General features: G+C 29.1%; 1 protein-coding gene across 5 annotated transcripts in view; it reads left to right on the plus strand.

Annotated features, from left to right (window-relative positions):
- Positions 1-22,079, plus strand: part of side-IV (sidestep IV transmembrane protein) — a 592,042-nt gene that overhangs the window by 538,997 nt on the left and 30,966 nt on the right. For 4 of the 5 annotated variants that reach the window (XM_088190332.1, XM_088190333.1, XM_088190334.1 and 1 more), the window contains exons 1-2: positions 15,651-15,763; positions 18,020-18,150. In XM_088190332.1, the coding sequence (XP_088046458.1) occupies positions 15,703-15,763; positions 18,020-18,150 (192 nt within the window). In that variant the 5' untranslated portion in view covers positions 15,651-15,702. Of the gene's footprint in view, positions 1-1,415; positions 1,527-7,032; positions 7,237-10,464; positions 10,617-10,687; positions 10,833-15,650; positions 15,764-18,019; positions 18,151-22,079 lie in introns of those variants that run through there. The other variant, XM_088190337.1, reaches the window with a different exon arrangement.

Raw genomic sequence — 22,079 nt, forward strand, 5'->3', positions numbered from 1 at the left:
ACATTCGGTCGGAAAAACTCCGGAAAGAAATTGCCTTGGATCACACGAGGGAAGGTCGCGTTTTGTCTTTGGAGATGAGGTCATATAAATTAGAAATTAGGCTCCGAAACGTCGGGGGCTCCTCAATCTTTTTTTTCCTCTTCAGCGTTCGTGTGTGCGTCTTAAATGTTTTATCGCGAGCGCCGGTTTGACGACTTCTGCTTAAGGGCCGAAGGGAAAACGAGGGGACCTTCATATCACGAACTACGGTCGCAACTCACGAACTTATGGCCCAAAACGGCTCGTGGAGGGTCCCGGGAATTGCATCCCGAAAACGTGCTTAGGATGGCATCCTTTATATATTACGCTTTCGAATAAAACTGTCCTTTTAAACTTGATGCGGTCTTTGCGTGCGTCTTGTTTAGAATTCTTCATGAAACCTACTTTATTTACACTTATCAAAAAAAATATATTAATCATAAATACATGGTTGCGCTAAAAGTATAACAGCTATTTTTGCGAATCACAACTTGTGCCATCAGGATTAAAACGGTTGTATAATAGAACGACATGAAATTCGCTACATTAAATAATATACGCAGAATAATTGCGTGAATATTTTTTCGGAGCAGTTCAAGTCATAACACAGTTTAATTTTGCTCCTTCTGGATATGTAAGTCTTGCTTCTCAGAAACTGCAAATCCTAACATTATTAAAGTGACGTCTTTACATCCCCTCAAAGTTTATTGTTTAGTGTGGCGTTTACGCTTAAAATGTGATTGGATCCCACTTCTTTGAAGAGCTATGATAGTTATGTTACGTGACTTTTTGAAACCATTTGGTCTTACATCTCGTTTTAGCTATTTGTAGTGGCCAAATGTGTCGTCTCAGACCCTTTTTTTGGAGAACAAACCAGAGATCTAAAATTTTATGACAATAACCCAGAAATCATAAAGGAGAACATATGATAGTTAATAAACAACATAATGGCAAAAGTCTTAAAAAAATGTGAACTTAATATTAGGACATTAAAAAATAATAAAGCTAGGGTTTTTTAATTATTATAGCCAGCAAATTTATTTATTATTTTTGCGCTTTTATATATATATATATATATACATAAATTTTATGCGCAATACTTATATAATTTTTATTGTTTCAAATAATATTATTTACCTAAAAATGTATATATCATATTTTAGTCTATACGAATATGTATACTAGCATAAAATATTCTCAGGAATTTTATTGTGACAATTGCAAATAGTCATCTATATCATTTTAATATATTAGCTTAGATTCTGCATAATTACCTGGGATTCACATACATGTTTTTTGTCGTATATTATAAAACGTATTTAAATATTCCTAACTAAAATTAAATTTATATTTTAAACAATGCATATTATTAAAAACGTTTTCTTTTTTCTTTACAGTACCACCAGGCAAACCGGTAATATACGACGGCAAAAGAAGAGACAGGACAAAGCTCATCGAACCTTATAACGAAGGCTCGGACGTTGTTCTCGTTTGTGAGGTCGAAGGAGGTACGTTACATAGATGCTTTGTAATATTTTACATTATTAAAATTACGAAAAGTAAACGTTAGACACAAAGGTCAAAGACTACGTTAGAAAAACACATCAGTATCTAAGAAATACAGCAAACTCGCAGCCACTTTTTTTACAAAACCTTTGAACCATAATATTTCTACAGTTATGCTTTTTGAGACCTTTCTAGAAAATTTAAAGAAATTTATTTTAAAGCTGAAGTATTTTATTGTATTAAATAATTCTTGTCGTTGCCTTATTCATAATAATCGTTATATTGTACATTACAATGTAAATCAATTTTGAACTTTTTTTACTTAGTGTCATTAGTTTTTTATACAATCTAGTTGATACACATCGTTGCTTTAAAAAATATTAAATTATTCCATAATTACAGTTTCTAGAATTAATTATATACATTTAATTTATACATTGCTTAGATTTTAATTATGATTTTTAAATGAAAATCGCTATGAAAATTTTGTAATATTTTTTAACAAAATTATTTTTTTAATATTACACTAAATTGCTGAGCCATAAATCTTTGATTAGTCTTATTTTATTAAATGACACAGGCGTACTGCACATTTACTTTTTAATGTATTTATTATAAAACTGTTCTTTATATTAAGATTACAAACAACTTAATCAAAATATTTGCATTTTTTAAATTTTGATACAAACCTGATTTGAGCTACAGCTGTTTCTATATCCACAAAAAATAGTATAACTCACATAATTTAACATTTTTATTTAGGGTCAAAATAATTATTGCAGTTAAAATATATAAAATTATATCTTTACAATATAAATTAAATTACTTACTATTAGGTAGTTTCGATATGAATGTCGTTTTTTTAATGAAGCAAAATAAAAACTTAAGCGAAATATCCTTTAATTCTTAAGATATATTCTTCTCACATCTGTCGGTATTTTTTACTCAATTAGCATACAAATTTAAAGCTTTGGCAAAAAATAATTATTTCTTACGTAAATTTTTTTATATAAATTTATTGAATAAAATTAAAAAACGAATATTATTTATCACAAGATAAGCATTTTTTTTTGAGTATATTAATTCCTAATTTCACTTTATATTAACGTCAATTGGGTAATCAAGTAATTAAGGAAAATCCTACAAAATAATTTATCTTTAATTTTTAAATGGATTTAAAATAAAACGATTACCCGGAGCAACCAATAAACCAGGCCTTTAATCATAGCGGTGCCCCTTTGCGGTTTTTGTTTCTGCAAAACGTTTTTCCGCTTTTCCGCCATTTTCGGCCGACGGAACAGAGCTCTAAAAAAAGCTATGTGGCTAAAGCGGGTACAGCGCTGGTTCGAAAAAAAAGTTTAAAAAACCCAGTTAAAACAGTGGATTTGGATTCCCAACGAATAGTTTCGGCTGCATACATTTGGATAATTCAAACCGGTCCACCGCATACTGAGGTTGCACCCGTATCTGAAAAGAGCATCCATTTTAGCTTAACTACAACCCTGGTGGTGTTTATTTTTATGCTCTTTAAACAAAAACACAATAAATGAGATTTATGTTATAAAAAATCCTAAGCTCGAGATCGGTTCATAAGATTTTACCTTCATTTTTGCCACTTATCCAATAGGTTTTATACTATGCCATACTAAACGGATTATTCGGCAAATAAAGATACAATGCCAGTAAAAATAAACGTGTAACGATCGAGTAACTTTTTAAATAATGGCTAGAATTATTCTTAAAGATACGGTTACTGAAATATTAAATTATTGGAAACTAATTAAAATCCGCATTAATTCCATGGTTAACTTTATATGATTGCCTAATTTGATAATTTGTTTTTACGTATATAATAAAAAAAATGTTTTAAGCTATGAAAAGAGCTTTTATTTTTTTAAGATTTGAGGCAGTATAAACGAGAAACCATATAGCATATATTTAATTTATAAAATCAATGCTTAGGTAATTTAATTTGTAATTAATATTTCGGGGGGGAAAAGTAGAACTTGTATTTTTTTTAATTTCTTACTGTTTTTCATTTCTGGAGAAATGAGAAATTGCTCCAAATGTTGACATTTGATTAAATATATATAATATACGTAATGTATTTATATACTCACAGTATTTTTCTTTGTATATGAAATCTTTTTAACTAATTTATTTACCACAATTTTAGTCAATATTTTTACATATATTATATTTGATCATTAAAATATAAGAGAACGTGAAAAATTGTAAAACATCTATTTAAACTTACGAAACGATTACAGTATTATTCCATTAATATTTTTTAATAAATTATTATACGCAATAGTATTTTAATTTTGACTAAAATATGTAAGTCTAATTACTGAATGTACTGATCCGCCTACTTAAGAAACACTGGAGAGAAAAAAAATCGCGGCTAAAAATAAAATCTTCAAATATTGAAATATTAATTTTCGATGATGCTGAAAAAGGATCAAAATTACCATGTGTTTTTATCTTATTCTTCTATGAGAGAAAATGAAAAATCACACAACTATGTATTTATTTTATTTTTATGCACGTTAATATTTTATAATTATTTTAAAGCTAGGTGCATTAAATCACAGCTTCTCCCCATCTCTGACACTGGTGTATAAATCTATTTTATATCAAATTTATTTTTGATATATGTAAGATAGTATTTCTATATTGTAAATTACCTACGAGTTTGATATTTGCTCATTTTGTTATTTTATTGTTTTGCAAAAGAAGCGACGGCGCTAAAATAAATCACGATAGCGCCAATAAGTCCCGGCGCTGACTTAATAATTTTTCGTCGCTGGCAACACCGGCCGCCCGCGCGCGCCAGACAAATCGTCGTGTTTATTTTTCGTATACGTGTTGGTTTTTCCCGTTTCATTTTTTTTTCATCAATATCCGGCGCACCACCAGCAGGGGTTTTTTCGACCCCGCCAAAAAATTCCGCAGTTTCGTATGCAATAATAAAAACGCCCCCGACGCCAATAAGTCACGCTTGTTATTTATCTTTTGGTCGAATTCGTTTGGCGTATTTTTCGCGACGGGAAAGAATACCATTTTGCTTAGTGAGCACTGAATCGCTTTTTATAATAACTAGGATTAAAATAGACATTAAGGCTTACGAAATATTTTCATATGATTCTTACAGATCATACATATATTAAGAAGAAAATTATGTCATGTGTGCCAATGTGTTTATTTTTATACAAAACAAAATTAGTTTATATAGTTTGTATAATTTTTTTTATATACATAAAACTCTCGTAATTTTGTCTTTCTGAAAAATCTAATCGCCTACTAAAATCAAGATTAACTCTGAATTCCGGACGTCGTAGCTGGACTGGGGTTGACGTGAAGAGGGAAGCGCAAGGAAACAGTCAGTATAGCTCTATTCAGTGATAGTTCAATGAACTTGTGTATCATATCAAGGACAACAAATAGAGGTTTTTAAAGATTCCGAATGAAAATTGCAGTATTTTGCAGTTTCTACACACGTTTCTAGTACGCTAACTTTCACCGCAATAGCCAATTACGAATATTTTAGAGTGACTGATTTATTTTATATCTGACTGTTTTTTGTTTTAATTTTTCGCGTTACATATAAGATCTGGCAACTTTTCAATTTTCCTTTTACATTCAACTTGTGTATCAATGTAATTTTTTTTGCGTGTGTAATTAATTTAATATCACAAGTCATTTTTTTTCATTTATTATGAATCCCTACACACTTTTTAATTATTGACTATTATATATAAACCATTTTAAAAATATTATTTTTTCTTGCATTGCATTGTTTTCATCATAAATCATATAAGTAAATTTTATATTATACATAAAATATGAAAGATGACATAATGTAATACAAAATGAATATATAGAACTACATATTGAAATGATTTATAGGAGCATTTAATTTGAATCAGTATAAAATCTTATAATATTGGAATTTTTCATATTCATTCTAATATTATTATAATCATACATTTAAATGTATTATGCTCACAAACCCCTAACCATCCGACGTTCGAAATGATAATATTTTTGCATACATAACGCAGCATTCGCGGAAAGATAACGTTCAATATTTCCACAGAAAATCGACCGGAACGCCATCTCGGCGGAAACGCTAACGTCGGCCCTAATTTAAATTTACGGCGGGAAAAGTTCTAAAATTTAGAAAAAATACCCCGGTCCGGATGCGAGAGAGACGTCCGATTTTATCCAATGCTAAAATTTTAATAAAACCCTATAAGGTTAACATAAAAAAAATAATGAATATCGTCTGAGATAAAATATTAGATGCCAAATAAAATGTACAAGTAAAATCGAAAACGCTCTGTTTTTATTTTATTAAATAAGTAGCATATAATTTTAACAAAACTGTAAGTAAACGAATCTGTTTTTCTTATAAATAAATAAGAAAGCTGTAAAACATGTCACATTTCAAATTAAAGTAATATAAATAAATAGTAAATAATACACAAATTAAGTTTAATAAATATATACCTTATAATTTAAGACCTAATTAACTGTACACGCAACAAAACAATATCTGTACATTGTTGCCTGTTTTTATTAATTTTTCCTCGTTTATTTATTTATATGCTTTCATACCAAAATTATTATATAAAGTAGCTCTAATACATTCTACCTTTTCATAAATAAATTTTTGAAGCACACAAAGAATCTGGAGCGAAACGTATTTAGCTCCCTCACTAGTGTCGACCCCTCTCGAATTCCCTCACAAAGTTGGAAATGTAACGAACAAGGAGGCATTAAGCGCGCCACGGGATATCCTAATAAATTAGGTAGTTTATAAGTAAATTAAAGCACAAGAAAGCTGGTAGCACAAGTTGCATTTTCAGCTCGTTTGAGCATCGGTGGCGGTTGCCTTTGCCGTTTCCATACGCCAAGATAGTACGATGCAAGCAAGAGCTGAAAAGCGCAACCGTGAAACGCAAGCTGTTCAATTAACTCCGGGACATAAGATAAACAAATTTATTTGTTAATCCACAGACCTGAGGATCTGCAGAGTGTCTCATTAGGAGATGTGTTTATGTTCGCTGTGTGTTTACGTTTTACGTCCTGCGAACGGAAGGGATCCGTGGTGTGTGCCAGTTTCACGTTTACGTATGTACATATATATATATATACGTTAAAGACAACGTTAAATGTGTACTTTAATGTTTTGCAGCGTGTTTCTGGGTGTTGTGTGAGGTGGTTTGTAAAGACTTTATAAAAAGCAATCTATTACACACCCTCTCTACGAACTGATATTTATGCTAAAACGCCAGTTACTTTAAAATATCACATGTAAAAGTTTTATATGAAAACTTTTCTCAAAATATATACTAATAATCAACAATTTATTGTAAAAAATGATTCCTTAGAACAATAACATGTACTAAATTGATTACCAGGATGTCATGAATATAATATATACCTAAATATTGTGTCCTTTCACTACAATCTTGCTTATAACAATTTGTCTTTTACCAACAGGAAAACCTCGACCGAGAGTGATATGGTACCTTGAGAACACCGTGATCGATGACTCCTACGAGCAGAGGGCAGACGGTCTTACTGTGAACAGTCTCACTTTCCCTAATGTGGGAAGACAGCATCTGAGCGCGAGGCTCATCTGCCAAGCCACCAACACCAATCTGGAATTTCCCACCACGAAGGTGCTCATTTTGAACATAAACTGTGAGTATCTATCACTATTTATATAACAAATAAATATAATACATTAGGGTCTTTATAAAAAAATTATATCTAGTGAATTTATCAGTTGCTCTTTATGTAGTTTAAGACATAAAATAGAGACATGCTTATTAAAGTATTTATTTATATATTTATTAATTATGAATTTCACAAATTGGAGTACTGCATCCCCTTGCTAGTAGTCCACTGTGGTTCATATATTGTCATGTTACATATACAATACAAAATCTCACACATGTACATCATATTGATATAGTAAGACCTCCAAGTTTACAATTAGTTAAATAATACTAGATCGATATATTTTAGAAATCGACATTCATAGGTAAATAGCACCGTGCAACAATTTTTTTTTACTAATTAGATTATTAATATTATAAATTAGATTATTAATATTACAAAAGCATAAAAGAATTAGATTATTAATATTACAAAAACATAAAAGAATACCAAATATATTTGACTGTAATATATTTTTAATATATAAATAATAATAATAATTTTCAAACTGTAAAGCACAGTTAGTAAACTTCTGCAGTTAGTTATTTATGACTAATATTTCAGTAGTATTTCATTATGATGAGCTAAAATCTGCCAAACAATCAGCCACATACAATATAATGAAAAAAAAAATATTCAATATTCTTTAAATTATTACGAATAATTTTAACACGGCTTAAAGTTTTTTATTATGGTAATAGTTTTTTAGCGTACCGAGTTATATTTGCTGCAATCCACTGATGATAATAAAGCCACATTAACACCAACTGAATGAGTCTTTTCGGCAGCAAAAATAATTAAAATGAAACTTTGGACTTAGTTAAAGTTTAAAACATTTTATGCTTTGCTATATTTTTTAATTGAAATTAACAGTCTTGGTATTGTTATTTTTATAATAGAATATTTTCTATAGACTTTAATTTATCACAAAAAAACTATATTTTTTAATATTTGAAGAGTTAAAAATAACGAATATTTTAAAACTATATTCATATTTATTTTTAATTTCATTCTAGAGCACAAAACTAAATTTTAAATAAAATAATTTTAAAATCAAATCAATTTCTCAATAATTAAAATGTATTTCAAAACTCCTTATGAAACATATACTTCGATTTTTATTTATAATTACATTACATTACAGTTAACACTTTTACTTTGAAACAATATTAACAATGATAATATGTAATATATAAATAAGAAAGAATATTTTTACTATATGTATATATAATAATAATAATTTATCTTAGGAAAAAGCTAGTTTTTGTACACAAATCACATTTTAAAATATATTAATTTACATGATTGAATATTTTTACTATTTTTTTTTAAATTAAGTCTTCTTATAGATAGCCGATTGATAAAATTAATTTATACTAAAAAAAATTATAAATAGCCGAATAATAAAATTAATTACTACAAAAAAACTATAGTTAATAGTATAAAATTCATTAAAGCACATATAAAATATTACATAAAAATATTATCAAAAGCAATAATTTGCTTTAAAAATACTGACCAAAAAATCAAACAAATACACTGTTTAATAATTTACTTGACTTTATCATTTATATTAAAATACTTTTAATTATAAATACACAAAATATTTTTTTTAAATCAATGCTTATATTTATATTTGTCATTTATATATTTTTTTAGCATAATTTACTATTTTTTTTATTTTTATTTGAATATAGATTAAATAAAAGACAAAATATCCATTTTTTGGTTCTTTCTAAGATTTTGCTTCGAAAGATAACTATTTTGTATTGCATTTTACTTAATATTATTATTAATTAGTATTTGTATTTTTTTATGAATAAAAATTGCTTTTTAATAAATATCAATATAATTTAAGATAGTATAAATTTTTATGTCCGATTATTATATATTTTCGACATAAAAATTGTAATATATTTTAAACTCAAAGATAACACTTGTTTTAAAATTGATTTTAAACACTTTTTTTATATATGGCAATATATAACATTACTATTTTTTTTTAAATACTAAACAGCCATGACTAATTTTTGAGTATTTAGTAGTTAGTAATGAATTCTTAATAGTTAACCTAACTTAATCTAGCCTAACTAAAAGGAAGTCAATAATCATTTTTCAAAATCAAAATAACAAAAACATATATAAAATAATCAGGAGTATATTTTTAGCAAATGATTTGATTTTTAAAAATTAAAAGAGAAAATTTCTAGAGACGTCCTAAAATACTTTATTTTAATAACGGTTATGCGAATATACATAAATTCAATTTATTTGCAATTTTTTTTATAAATATTAAATCATTTATAAATGGACCGCGTATAAATACTTGTTATTCTCGACTTATTATTATGAGACAACGTTTATTATGTTACATCGGTAGATTAACAATCATTATAATTATAACAATTATAATACACTTCGTTGTTCTTAACAAAGTAGTATTTTGTGTATATACTAATAATAACTAACGTTTTTATTTCATTATACAATATACTACAAAGTCGTTATTCGCTTGCTTCGCTTGCGATGCAAAAATGGTAATTTATTAAATAACGTTTATGTGCATGTATAAAATAAATGTAATTAAAATCACCCTTTAAATAAAGTGCTCCACTGTGCAAGACTCTAGTTAGGAATAATTGAATAAGAAGTTTCACTCGGGCGGCGAGCGATTTTTTCCCATCACTTATTATATTTTCACGGCGGCGAAGCCTTCGAGATGAAAAAAGGGTGGGGAAAGTGTAATAAAAATTTTATGGAGAAATTTCGAAATTGCCCAACCCCTTTGGCGCGGGTCAATCGGCGCGATGAAAGCGGGGGATTTTTTTCGGAAAATTTTCGTTTAACGACGGTCATAAGAGAGGACGATGTACCCCCACGGCGAAGTTTTAGGGCAGTTGCTGTTTTTATTATTATTATGGAACAGGGCGATTTAAGATGTAAATTCTTGTAAATGAGTTGAATTATATAGCTGTATAAGTTGTCCTATCCTCTGTTTTACATATTTAATAATGGTAGCAAAATAAATGACAGTTGTAAATTATTAAATAGATGGCAGAATATTAATATATAATATCGAAATATCAATAGTTCTTAGGGCTAACATTAAGTATATATTGCAATGTACAATGTACACAATACACGTATTTTTTTTTAATTTTTATAGCATTTACAGTACCGTCTATTATATATCTATTATTTTCTTTGCAGTGAAACCAATAGCTGTAACTATTCTAACCAAAGAAAAACAAGTCTCCGCTGACAAGAGGTACGAAGTTGAATGCAGAACGTCAGGCTCTAGACCAGAAGCCGTTGTATCGTGGTGGAAGGGAAGCAGACAGATAAAAAGAATAGCAAAAAATGTATGCAAATGATCACGTGACGTTGCACAACAACAGACTTCTTTGTATAATATAAACAGTTTGTGTTTCAGTTCTCCGAAGCAAACAACCAAACTTTGAGCGTCTTGTCCTTCACGCCTTCGATAGACGACGACGGAAAGTACCTCACATGCAGAGCTGAAAATCCGTCCATTCCTGATTCAGCCCTGGAAGACAAATGGAGACTGAATGTTCAATGTAAGTTTCTATTTTCAACTTAATAAAATATTATCTTTATAAAAAAAAACATTACTGCAAAATTTATCCCGATTCTGTTAAAAGAAATATTATAAAAAAATAAATATCACTGAAAATAAATACAACAAATAAATCATAATCTTCTTTATTGATTTTTAAGTTGAACTGCTTTGTAACAACTTTACAAAAACAAGGGATATGTCTTAGGCAACATATCCCTTGAGCTTTTTCAAATAATGTTATATCATTGGATGGATATCTTATTTCATATATTATTTCAAGTTTCACACAAAAATTTAACATATAACACAAGTCATAATGTATTTCATTTTCTACTTATGGCGTTATATTTTTTTCTATGTGTAATTCTATCTATGAATTAAATAAGCTCTTTTTAAATTATGTAAAAATTCCATATATACATATATCACAATATTTATATATGAGATTAGGAAAACCTAGAAAATCTTTATTTATATTAAAATTATTAAATAACATTTCAAGTTCAATATCCCTAAAAACAATAAAAATTTGAAAAAAAAATATTATTCATATGGGATTCGAACCCAGATCCTTCAGATTTTGATCATTAAGTTAAGTAAAAATAACATTAATATAATATGAAGAAGAAAAAATTCTGTACTATGCAGAAAATGTACGTTGAATTATTTATAAATAATTCTAGGTATTTTAATATTCAAAATTGTTCGAAGATTCGTTCTTTCTCTCGAACTTATTGATACCATTTTCCATAGACGGTGTTTTGATTAGCATTTTCTATATAAGCCTTATTGCCTTATTATTAATAGAATTTTGTAGCATTACATTGAAATATTCTTTCTAGGAATAAGATATCTTTATTTATATAGCAAATATTTCATTACTTTTTCTATAAGAGTACTTTTATTAAACTTGTAACTTTCGCTTAAATAAATAATTTAACATTTATATTATTTACTTTATAATTTATTTCAAAACGAGCTACAAATTTTCAGTTTTATAATATATTGAAAAAGCAAATGTTTTGCTTTAAAAATCGCCATAAGTTTGATTAATGGTAATATAAAAGTTTCCATGCTATATTTTTTTTTAATTTAAATTTATGATTGCTTTCACAATGATTTATTTTTTATTGGTCAAGCATAGAAAACAAAAAACATTCAAAAAAATAAGTGATTTTTTTTCAGAAAAATTAGGAATATAAATTTTACCCCTTTTAAGGGTACCTCAAATATTAGTCAATTTAAAAGCCAACATTTCGTGGAATTTTTTTAAATATTTCGTTTTCCTTAAACTTGAAATCCGCATATTTTACACTTTGTTTTTTACGCATACTCAGAATTATATATTATTCAAAAATAAATATTAAAAAAAAAAAATTATGTTGACAGGTGTACATAATTGTAGAATTCGTAAATCTGACTGATCTACGTATCATAGAATTCAGAATAAAAATGAAATTGATTAAACGAAATTTTTTTTTACTATACGTCAAAAAATTTAAGCGCATAATTTAATAAAATTATGCGCTGATGTTTAATGTCATATTTTCTTTCTCTGAATATATTTTATACAGTCGATTTTAACACGTTTATGGTAAAAAAAATCCCAGTGAAAGAATTATACGCATCGCAAATAGAAATTAAAATAATAACATCGATTATATCAAAGAGAAAATAATAGCAGCAATATAAAAGACACTTAATGCAGTGGCGTAGCTATAGGGGGCGGGCCGCCCCGGGCGGCACTTGCTTGGGGGCGGCATATTCGCGATAGGATCGTCTAGTGTGGTTCTTAACCCTGAATGCACTAAAACATATATAAATCCACAAATAACAAGAGCTTAATAATAATTAATTTAATATTTTAAGAAATGTTGATTTTATGACCCTGCAAAAAATGTATGGGGGGGGGCGGAAATTTTAAAGATCGCCCTGGGTGGCACATACCCTAGCTACGCCACTGATTTAATGACTTTTTAATTTGTTTATTTATTTATTTATATTATAAATAGTTATTACATTATAAGATTATTTCTCATATTTTAAACCTCTTCGAGGTTTAAATAATATTATTATGAAATAATAAAAAAATATACATTCTGAGTTGGTCTTTATTATTCTGGACAGACTTAAAATTGTATAAGTAACGATGAATGTGTATTACCAATTAATCATATCTAAATACATATATATTCTGATCTGAGATGAAAATATATGCTACTCCAAAATTTATTATATTAAATATAATTTGACAGTCAAACCTAAATATATTAACTTATTCCAACCTGACCTATTAAATATTCTAAAACTAATTATAGTTTTCAAACTTTCATTAAATTAGGTTCGGATATGCTTAAGTTTATTTTAAATATTGTAGAATTGTGACGTCACAATTAGCGTTGTTGTATAATGATATTTTAATAACTATCCTTTTTTTATTACCATATGTTAAAATCATTTCATAATATATATTAACCTTTACGCTTTTTATCTTATAATTATGAACCCTCACTGATACAATACGCCGTTTGCCCTTAACACATAAATTTGCTCTTCTATATTAATTCCAAGTCTTAAACAGAGTTATATTACAGCTCGCCATAAAGATCTAAGCACCACCTTAGATATTTAAATTATACATACATAATCTACGAAATTTGTAGTGCCAGTTACAGAAAATTGTATGTGTTTAGTTAAGACAAGCTAAGCAAGATTAAATACAATAAAAAATCTTCTCTAAAGTAATCAACGCACTAGCTCAATTCGACTTGAACAAAGAGAAAAAAGCAACAAGAGTAATGCTTGCCCAGACAAATCCAGCCGTAAATATGGCCTCGCCTCTCGCGGCCGAATAAAATATTCGAATTAAAAGTGTTGGCCAACAGGCCAGAGGGGTGGCAACTTAAAAATTTAATTTATTAAACGCCTTCTCGTAGAGCTGTACATAAATTCTCATTTTGCGTGCACTTTTTAACCGCTTACCTCGCTCGTAAATCTGCGGCAAGCGGCTTACATTTTTAACTTCCATCCCCCATCCACCACCGACACCCTTTTACGCGGGATCATCTCGACAAGCATTCTCCGACACCGTATATACGCGCAATACACGCACGCTTGAAATGTTACGTAAATACGCGTACACGAAACGGGGACGTAAATCAAGATAAACATTAATCTAATCTGAGATGATCAGCAATTGAGGCGAGTGTTACAAATATGGAAGTACTACCAAAACCAAATATAAAATAATACTTAGCCACTTTCAAAATTTTTTTCTAAATAAATAATAAAGCATTAATGTTATTGTATCAATGGAAGTGTTGTGCATTAAGATCTCTTATGCTCTGAAGAAAAATAAAAAATGAACAAAAATATTTAGTAAAAAAAAAACAGTTTTTAATGGGATTTATGGCGGTCGTCGTTGGCAATAAATTGCTAAAAATGTTCCTGAAATTTCTCCGTCAATCTTCATGTCATCTCATGCAAAACGGCATTGATTTTCTGTCTGATCCTTATCTTCGAATTAGTAAGAGATCGAGTACGATGTTGGAAAACCTTTTTTTTAATATTCCTGAAGAAAAAAGTCAATGAGATTTATCATCACCCACTCAGAATAACAGTTAACGGGAAACTGTTCAGAAATTATGGCACTTGGGACTTTGCTCTAAAAATAATCTCTCTTGAGCCAACATCTTTTTATATGAATGTAGTTTTAAATTAGCATGCGAAATCCTTAATTGAATGCCTTTGTGATTGCTCAATAGATGATCTTACTTCATTAATCGATGTTCACTGTTAGAATTTATTATGGGTACTATAAACGGCTCACATACTATTCAGAATATAGAAGATGTCACACCCTGTATAAAGACATGATCTGTCCTTTTCTGAAGTGTATATGTAATCTGTCCATATATACCAATAATGCAATCTGCAAAAATAAGTACGCTTCTTAATTTAATTTAATTGATAAAATAATTAGGTGTAACGAAAACATTTAATATTTACTAGTTAGAAGTGAATAATAAAAATATGGACACTGCACTGATACAATAACTCCCTGAGGCAAGGACCATACGGTCATGGACGGCTATCACCAGAGAGGAACTCACTGCCTCATAGAATATCGCTGCCTCATCTGCAAAACCTTTGACACCTTTCACTGGCATCATCCCTCCGCCAACTTTTTTACCACCGCTCGAAGAATAACAATCTCGCCCATCATAGTTTGTCGCATTATGTAAATTTAACTAATAAATTGCCACCAGTTTCCACCGGTGTCTTTCTGACAGCGAAGACACACCACTTAGGGTTAGAAAACCTTAAAATAATATCTATATATTTACACATGTGTTGCAATATATTATTTACAGAAAAAATAAAATTCGGTTTCAAATCACTTAACACTTTTTATTGCCTGACGCAAAAACTAAAATTGAATAGAAGAAATTATTACTTTTTTGCGATTTTATTTATTATCAAGTAATAATTCTTATGTGTAATTTCACAATATATTATGAAGATTGTCACAACAATTTTTGTTGTTTTGCACAACAGTTCAATTATTTTATCTAATAAGCAAATATAGTTAAAATTAAAAATTATACTTATTTTTTCTGATGTATTATATATATAATCCGATGTATCATTGAACTTTTGACCTCGACCATCCAGATATATATTTTTATTTATCTTATATATGTATTTAGAAAAATAATTTCGTGAAAGGGCAAAAGGTCAAATGAACAAATTTAAATATATGTATTTTTAGATAAAAGGTTATTTAGAGATCAAACAGAATACATGCATGTTTCTAATTACAAGTTTAGTCGACTTATGGTCTTCGTCTGTTCACCAACGTGATATCTATGCTTGAAATGTTTTTACACTTAATTATCTTAAGTTCGGTATTGACGAGGGTTATCGCAGGTTAGTGGAATTTTACACATTTACAAAAATCAAAAGTATATAAACGCGAATCAAAACTAAGATTGAAAGCAACAGCGTCGTTATTTACACAGGGGCGAGGGCGACGATGGCACACCTGATAAAGGATTCCGCGCAGGGGGTAAATTAAAATGCCCCTAATGAGATTTGCTAGTGTAAACGCAATCTAGAAATGCTGGGTGGTCTCCATGCTTTCAGGCATTCACGGACAAATTAATACCAACTCTTTGTTTTCATTCAACGGGAAAGCAAGTGCTTCAAGCCGAGACGTAATTTAACCTCATCCATCAAGCAGCTGGTTCGTTCGTTGTCTTCAAACTTGTAATGGAGAATATATAACAAAAATGAGATTAAAAATATATTTAGTTTATATGAATAAACTAAATTAATATTACGACAGAGGTGCAAAGAGATTTGCGCTATATAATACGCTTCTGAAGAAACAACGATAGGAGTTAAGACGGTGTTAAGATATCGCGGCATCGATTAGTAATTAAGACTGCCGACATTGGAGTGACGCTTGGGGCATTGAAAGAGAACAAAAACACTTGGAAAGCCTTTCAGTCGTATCCTTTAATTAGTTCGATTGTGAGAAAGTGTTATCGGACGATAGGCGTATATTCATTTATTTTTAATACACATAAAACGATTTTACACTAAAGACGATTATTTTCCTTATCTGAAATTTAATAATGAATACATACATAATATGTTTTTATTTTGCAATAGAGTAATAGTAGCTTTTATTATTATATAATATATAAGCACTCTTATCCTTAAACACTTTCATAACAATGTTTTTTTAGACGCAAGTCTATGAGTGCGACAACTTGGTTGTAACCCTTACCGCTCTATATGGCAATATTTACAATGTGTTCGACCAATGTTTCCCCAGAAAACAAAACCAAAATCAAAAACGTCGTTCCACGTTAACTAACCTCTTGTGCTTTTCTAAGGCGGTGATTAAATCTCACGATTCTAAAATTCTGTGTATTTATGTGTTTAAAATAATTTTAATTATTATCTATAAAGACAGGCACATTAAAATAAATAAAAAAATATATTTCCGGCTCGGTTGATTTTTCTTTACAGTAAATTTAATATCCACCGCTTTTTGTATTACGTTATTCCTTTTTAAGATTTCTTATCATGTCTTATTTATTGTCATACGAAAAAACACATTACATTGAATGATTTCGTGTATGAATAAAACATAAGATATGCCTATTAACATAGTACATACGATACTATTTTCACTTTCATGAAAAATGCTGATCCATCAAGTGGACAAGAACATTAGCAAAGCAATCAATCGGTGCTCTTTATGGATGGAAAACACATTTAGTGCTCGAAAGAAAATAAATGTAAAAAACACAGCAATAAGAAAGCGAGTATAAATAATAGAGATTATGGGGTTTATGATGGGTCGTTCTTCTAGGCAATGGTAGCGGCGATAGAAATCAACAAACATGACCCCTCTGTGTGTGTATCTACTTATGAAATCTTGATTCCAACCCCTAAGCAGGAAATTCTCCATCATCCGTTACACAGGGCGCACTTCGGAGCGGAGATAAGTCGTGTGTTTCTTACACAAAAGTAAAACGATTTGCATTTCAAATGAGACTCCATTTAGCTATTGCTTTTGATAGATAAGTTGTTATTTACGGAAAAGCCTTATACTATTATTGGGGAAAAAATGTATTTCGACGACTGATTTCTTTTTTTCGTTCGCTATGTAACGGTTCTGAGCGGTGAAAAATTGCGGCCATAAAAAGGCGGACGTGCGTACAGGGGGGTTCAGAAAAAAACGCTTGTGAAAAGCGAATGAATTCTCGGAGATAAATCATAATGGATCGATGAATATGAATTTATGACTATTTTTGCAATGCTATAGAAATAGTAGGAATATGAGCATAAATATATTTATTTAACATAATAAATGTATATACATACATATAACTTGAGTCATAAACAACTGTCCATATATAAAAAGTAGTTTTTTTATAAAATCATTATTTTACGTGTAGTTTTTTATATACGCTGCTTCAAAATATTGTTGTTTTCAAAAAAACAGACAGTATGTTTATATACTATCTGTTTTTAAAAGTCCAAAAAGTCTTTAAAATTGTATTTATAATATTAATTTGAATAATAGATAATTGGTGGACTAAATCCGGATAAGATGCTACTTGCACTTATTTTAATTATTAATATTTTATTTTAATTTCTATTTCACAGATCTACCAGTGGTTACCCTCAAAATGGGATCAAGCCTGAACCCAGATGACATCAAGGAAGGAGACGACGTGTACTTTGAGTGCAACGTCAGAGCAAATCCCAAGGCATACCGTTTGGCGTGGTTTCACAACGTGAGTACATTTTCACAACAATTAATTCACCAAAAGTCCAGTTAATTTATTGCGTTAGTCTAAGATAATTAATCGCTTCCTTTAGCATTTGTGGACCTTGAACTGGATCTCAATTAATTATAAGCCGCACCGGTCACCGATTGTCAAAGGTGAATCTTTGCTTCTCAATCGCAATTTCAATTATCTTTTCTAAATAAACTTCAATAGCATTCTGATCTCTCAGCCGTCTTTGTTCCCCTTGCGGGATTTTGCTTCGAATTAAATCCAAACTGCTGCTCTGTTTCCTACATAAACATTGGACGTGTATGTTATTCTATAATGAGTATTTCTAACATTATATTCTTTGTTTTGCTTTATACATATGTATCTAAAATAAATATGAAGGGGAGTTGAAAAATAATGCGTAGCTAAGATTTGTTTGTATTTGAGTATTTTTTTCAATTTCTTAGAAAAATATTTGTTTAAAATGATGTGGAATTTTAGATACTCATTTAACTTCCTTCGTGTTTAGCGCAACTTTATAATTGATAAACTAAATTTTCTAAAACAACAGCAATGGGTTAAAAAATATTAAAACCAAATTGACAATATCAACAATACAATACTTCTTAGAGAAAAAAAATTACAATTTTAAAATAACAAAATAATATTTATATTTCATCTTGCTTGTTCCACATCTTCAATATTTCTTAAAAATAGTGACAAAATCTCTGCAGAAATACAAGTAGACGTCGTATTCACTGATTTTGATAAATCCTTCGAGTTTGTCATAGGTTATTGGTTAAAAATTGTTGGAGCTCGATTGCTCAATTTACCATAAAACTTGTTTTTAAGCAAAAAAAAAATATTTTTTAAATATTTTAAAATGCAAATTAAGCTTTTAAGCAATTTTTGCATACGACATTTTTTAGTAAAATTTGATTTCGCACTTTTAATTTTTACATTGGCCGCCATTTTGTAAAAAAAAAATATATTTTTTTTTCATACAAAATGTATAGGGGGTGCTCAGTAGTTCAATATGATATTAAAAACTTCATTTTAAATCTTTAAAACTAAGCAATTAAGAGCTTTAACTCTTCTGAAAGTCTCAAAATGGCTCGTATGGGGTCCGATCTAACTGATACATCGCTTGTTTTGAAGCAAAAAACTATTTTTTTATATTTTATTTAGGTTAAGTTTAGGCTTTTAAACGTTTTATATGTAGCAATCTTTTTGTTAAAATTTAAACCTACTAAATTACGAGTGCTTAACTTTTTATACTTGTCGTCATTTTGCAAAAAATTGACACATTGGATTTTGTTGACAAACATATACAGGATGCTCGAAAATTCTATACTGTTACCAAAATTTAGTTTTAAATATGTATAAATAAGCTCACACTTACCCTAACTATATTGCAAGTCTTATAAGCGTATGTATGGTGGGTCGATCGACTCATAACACTAAACGTGTTTTGGAAAAAAAAAAAAAAAATTTAATTTTTTTAAACAGTATCATAATTATATTTAAAAGCTGTATTTTGTATCAAAAATTCAAGTCTATATCTTTAAAAAGAACCAAATACTAGCGGTAATTATATGCCAAGTCGCATAAAAGCACTTATGGAGGCCCGGTCAATTTACCATAAGACTCGTTTTTTATTAAAAAAAATAATTAAAATTTTTTTTTAAATGTATATTAAGCTTTCAAACACTTTTTGCATACGACATTTTTCAGTAAGATTTTATTTTGCAAGGTTATGATACTTTTAATTTTTACTTTAGCCGCCATTTTGTACAAAAAACGTATAGGGGGTGCTCAGTAGTTCTATACGATACTAAAAATTTAATTTTTAATCTTTAAAACCAAGCAGTTAAGAGCGTTAGCTCTTCTGAAAGTCTCAAAATGGCTCGTATAGGGGTCCGATCGAACTGATACATCGCTTGTTTTGAAGCAAAAAACTATTTTTTTTATATTTTATTTAGATAAAGCTTAAGCGTATAAACGTTTTATATACAGCGATCTTTTCGTTAAAATTTAAACCTACTGAGTTACGAGTGCTTAAGTTTTTAGACTTGTCGCCATTTTGCAAAAAATTGACACATTGGATTTTGTTTGCAAACATATACAGAATGCTTAAGAATTCTACACTGTAACTAAAATTTAACTTTAAATCTGTATAAATAAGCCTATACTCTTTTGGAAGTCACTAGGGGATTGAATCTATGGCTCACTTAAGATAGTAGTCATACATTGCACATTAATATATCTAATATCATCTTCGACGTACTTGCCTTATCTGTATCATTTAATTTTGATTGTTTCCCTTTTTTCTTTAATACTATGTATTATTTTTGACCATTGTGATGCATGGAGACAATCTGTTAGATTACGATAGTCTTAATTTAATTTTAATTAATTAATTGAAATATGAACCATTAACAACAAATTGTCGACGATTCTCCAATTGATTCACCATTATGTAGAATAATTTAAAATAATATAATCACTGTTAACAATAAAGTTATATGTCTATAGTTATTTAGAATTGTTTTATCTCATTCTTACCGCGACTCATTAAAAAATTGTTCGTGGGTACTAAATAAATAAAATTTCCGTAATTAACACACTGCGTTGATTTTTCGACGAATACAATAGCAGTCTAATTAAAATTGTTTTACATTTAAAAACTTTCACGAACAAGCAAATCTTTCGAAACATGTGTTACAAATATAGGGTTTCAAAAGCACGAAATTTATTTACGACTCGCGTTTTAATTACGCAAGACGAGCTTCCTTCCTATGTAACAAGTTGTTTTTCGACGTTTCTGAAACACAACGTTTATTCCGAATTCCTCGAACGTCTCTAGATCCCGTCCCGTGTTTACAGCAAGTTCGGGGACAGTCAAATTAATCCAGAGACGTTCCTTACAATCGAGTTAATACAAGATCCAGGACTAATCCACTCGGACATTCCGCACGATCCCATATTATCGCGATACGTAGTACGTTGGACACACTGGTATAAATGGAATTTAAACCAGAGGCGCTCAACTATATTCGCTCACTAAAATTAGGCCAATATAGCATAAAACTTCAATAAACAATGATCAGATAAAAATCGTACGTGTTATGCGGAATTAATTAGTGTAATGACTTTCACGCTACTTTGAGATATTTCAGAAATTTACTCGCAAAGTATATCGCATCGGCAACAGAATACCTCAAAGTGGTGTTTGTGGCAAGTTATCTACTTAAGAAACTTTGCTAAAGTGTTTGCGATAACTTCACATATCCAGTAACCGTAAATTTGTTGGTATACGTAAATATATGCAAACAAAGATGTTTTCGATTAGTTAGATAAACCTAGGATATGAGAGATAAAAAATAAAATAATATATGTTATTTAAAAATTGTTCCACATATAAATTTATGCAGCTTACGCATTATAGTGGCTTTAATTATTAACATTTTTAAACAATAATTAATCACAAAAAAATTTTCATTATTTTTGCATACCTATTGGTCATCAATATTGTACTTATATTTACTATGAATCAAATGTAAATAAAAAGTCATAAAACGTTAGATATTTAATTAAAATACGGTATTTAATTTAAGATTGTTTTTGTATTTTGCTATAATTTTTTTTTAAAGATATAGTCAATAAAATACGATAAACATTTTTTTGATGCACGTCAAATTTTCCTTAACATGTATTTTTCAATTCACTGTTACTCCATGATATTAGTATTATAGATACAAAGAGTATTTTATAAATAGCATTCAATCATATGACTAGATACAGACATATCCTCAGTACTCATATATTATTAAATTGTATTCTAAATCGGAGTTTGTTTTTTTTATTGTATTACACATCTTCACTGGAGTATACGCAAAATAAATAAAATTCACCCACTCGTTTTCGTAGAATTCACGTGGGAACAT

The sequence above is a fragment of the Plectrocnemia conspersa genome, unplaced genomic scaffold (genome assembly GCF_051122295.1).
Source record: "Plectrocnemia conspersa isolate PC_06_02 unplaced genomic scaffold, ASM5112229v1 ptg000008l, whole genome shotgun sequence".
NCBI classification, from domain to species: Eukaryota; Metazoa; Arthropoda; class Insecta; order Trichoptera; family Polycentropodidae; genus Plectrocnemia; species Plectrocnemia conspersa.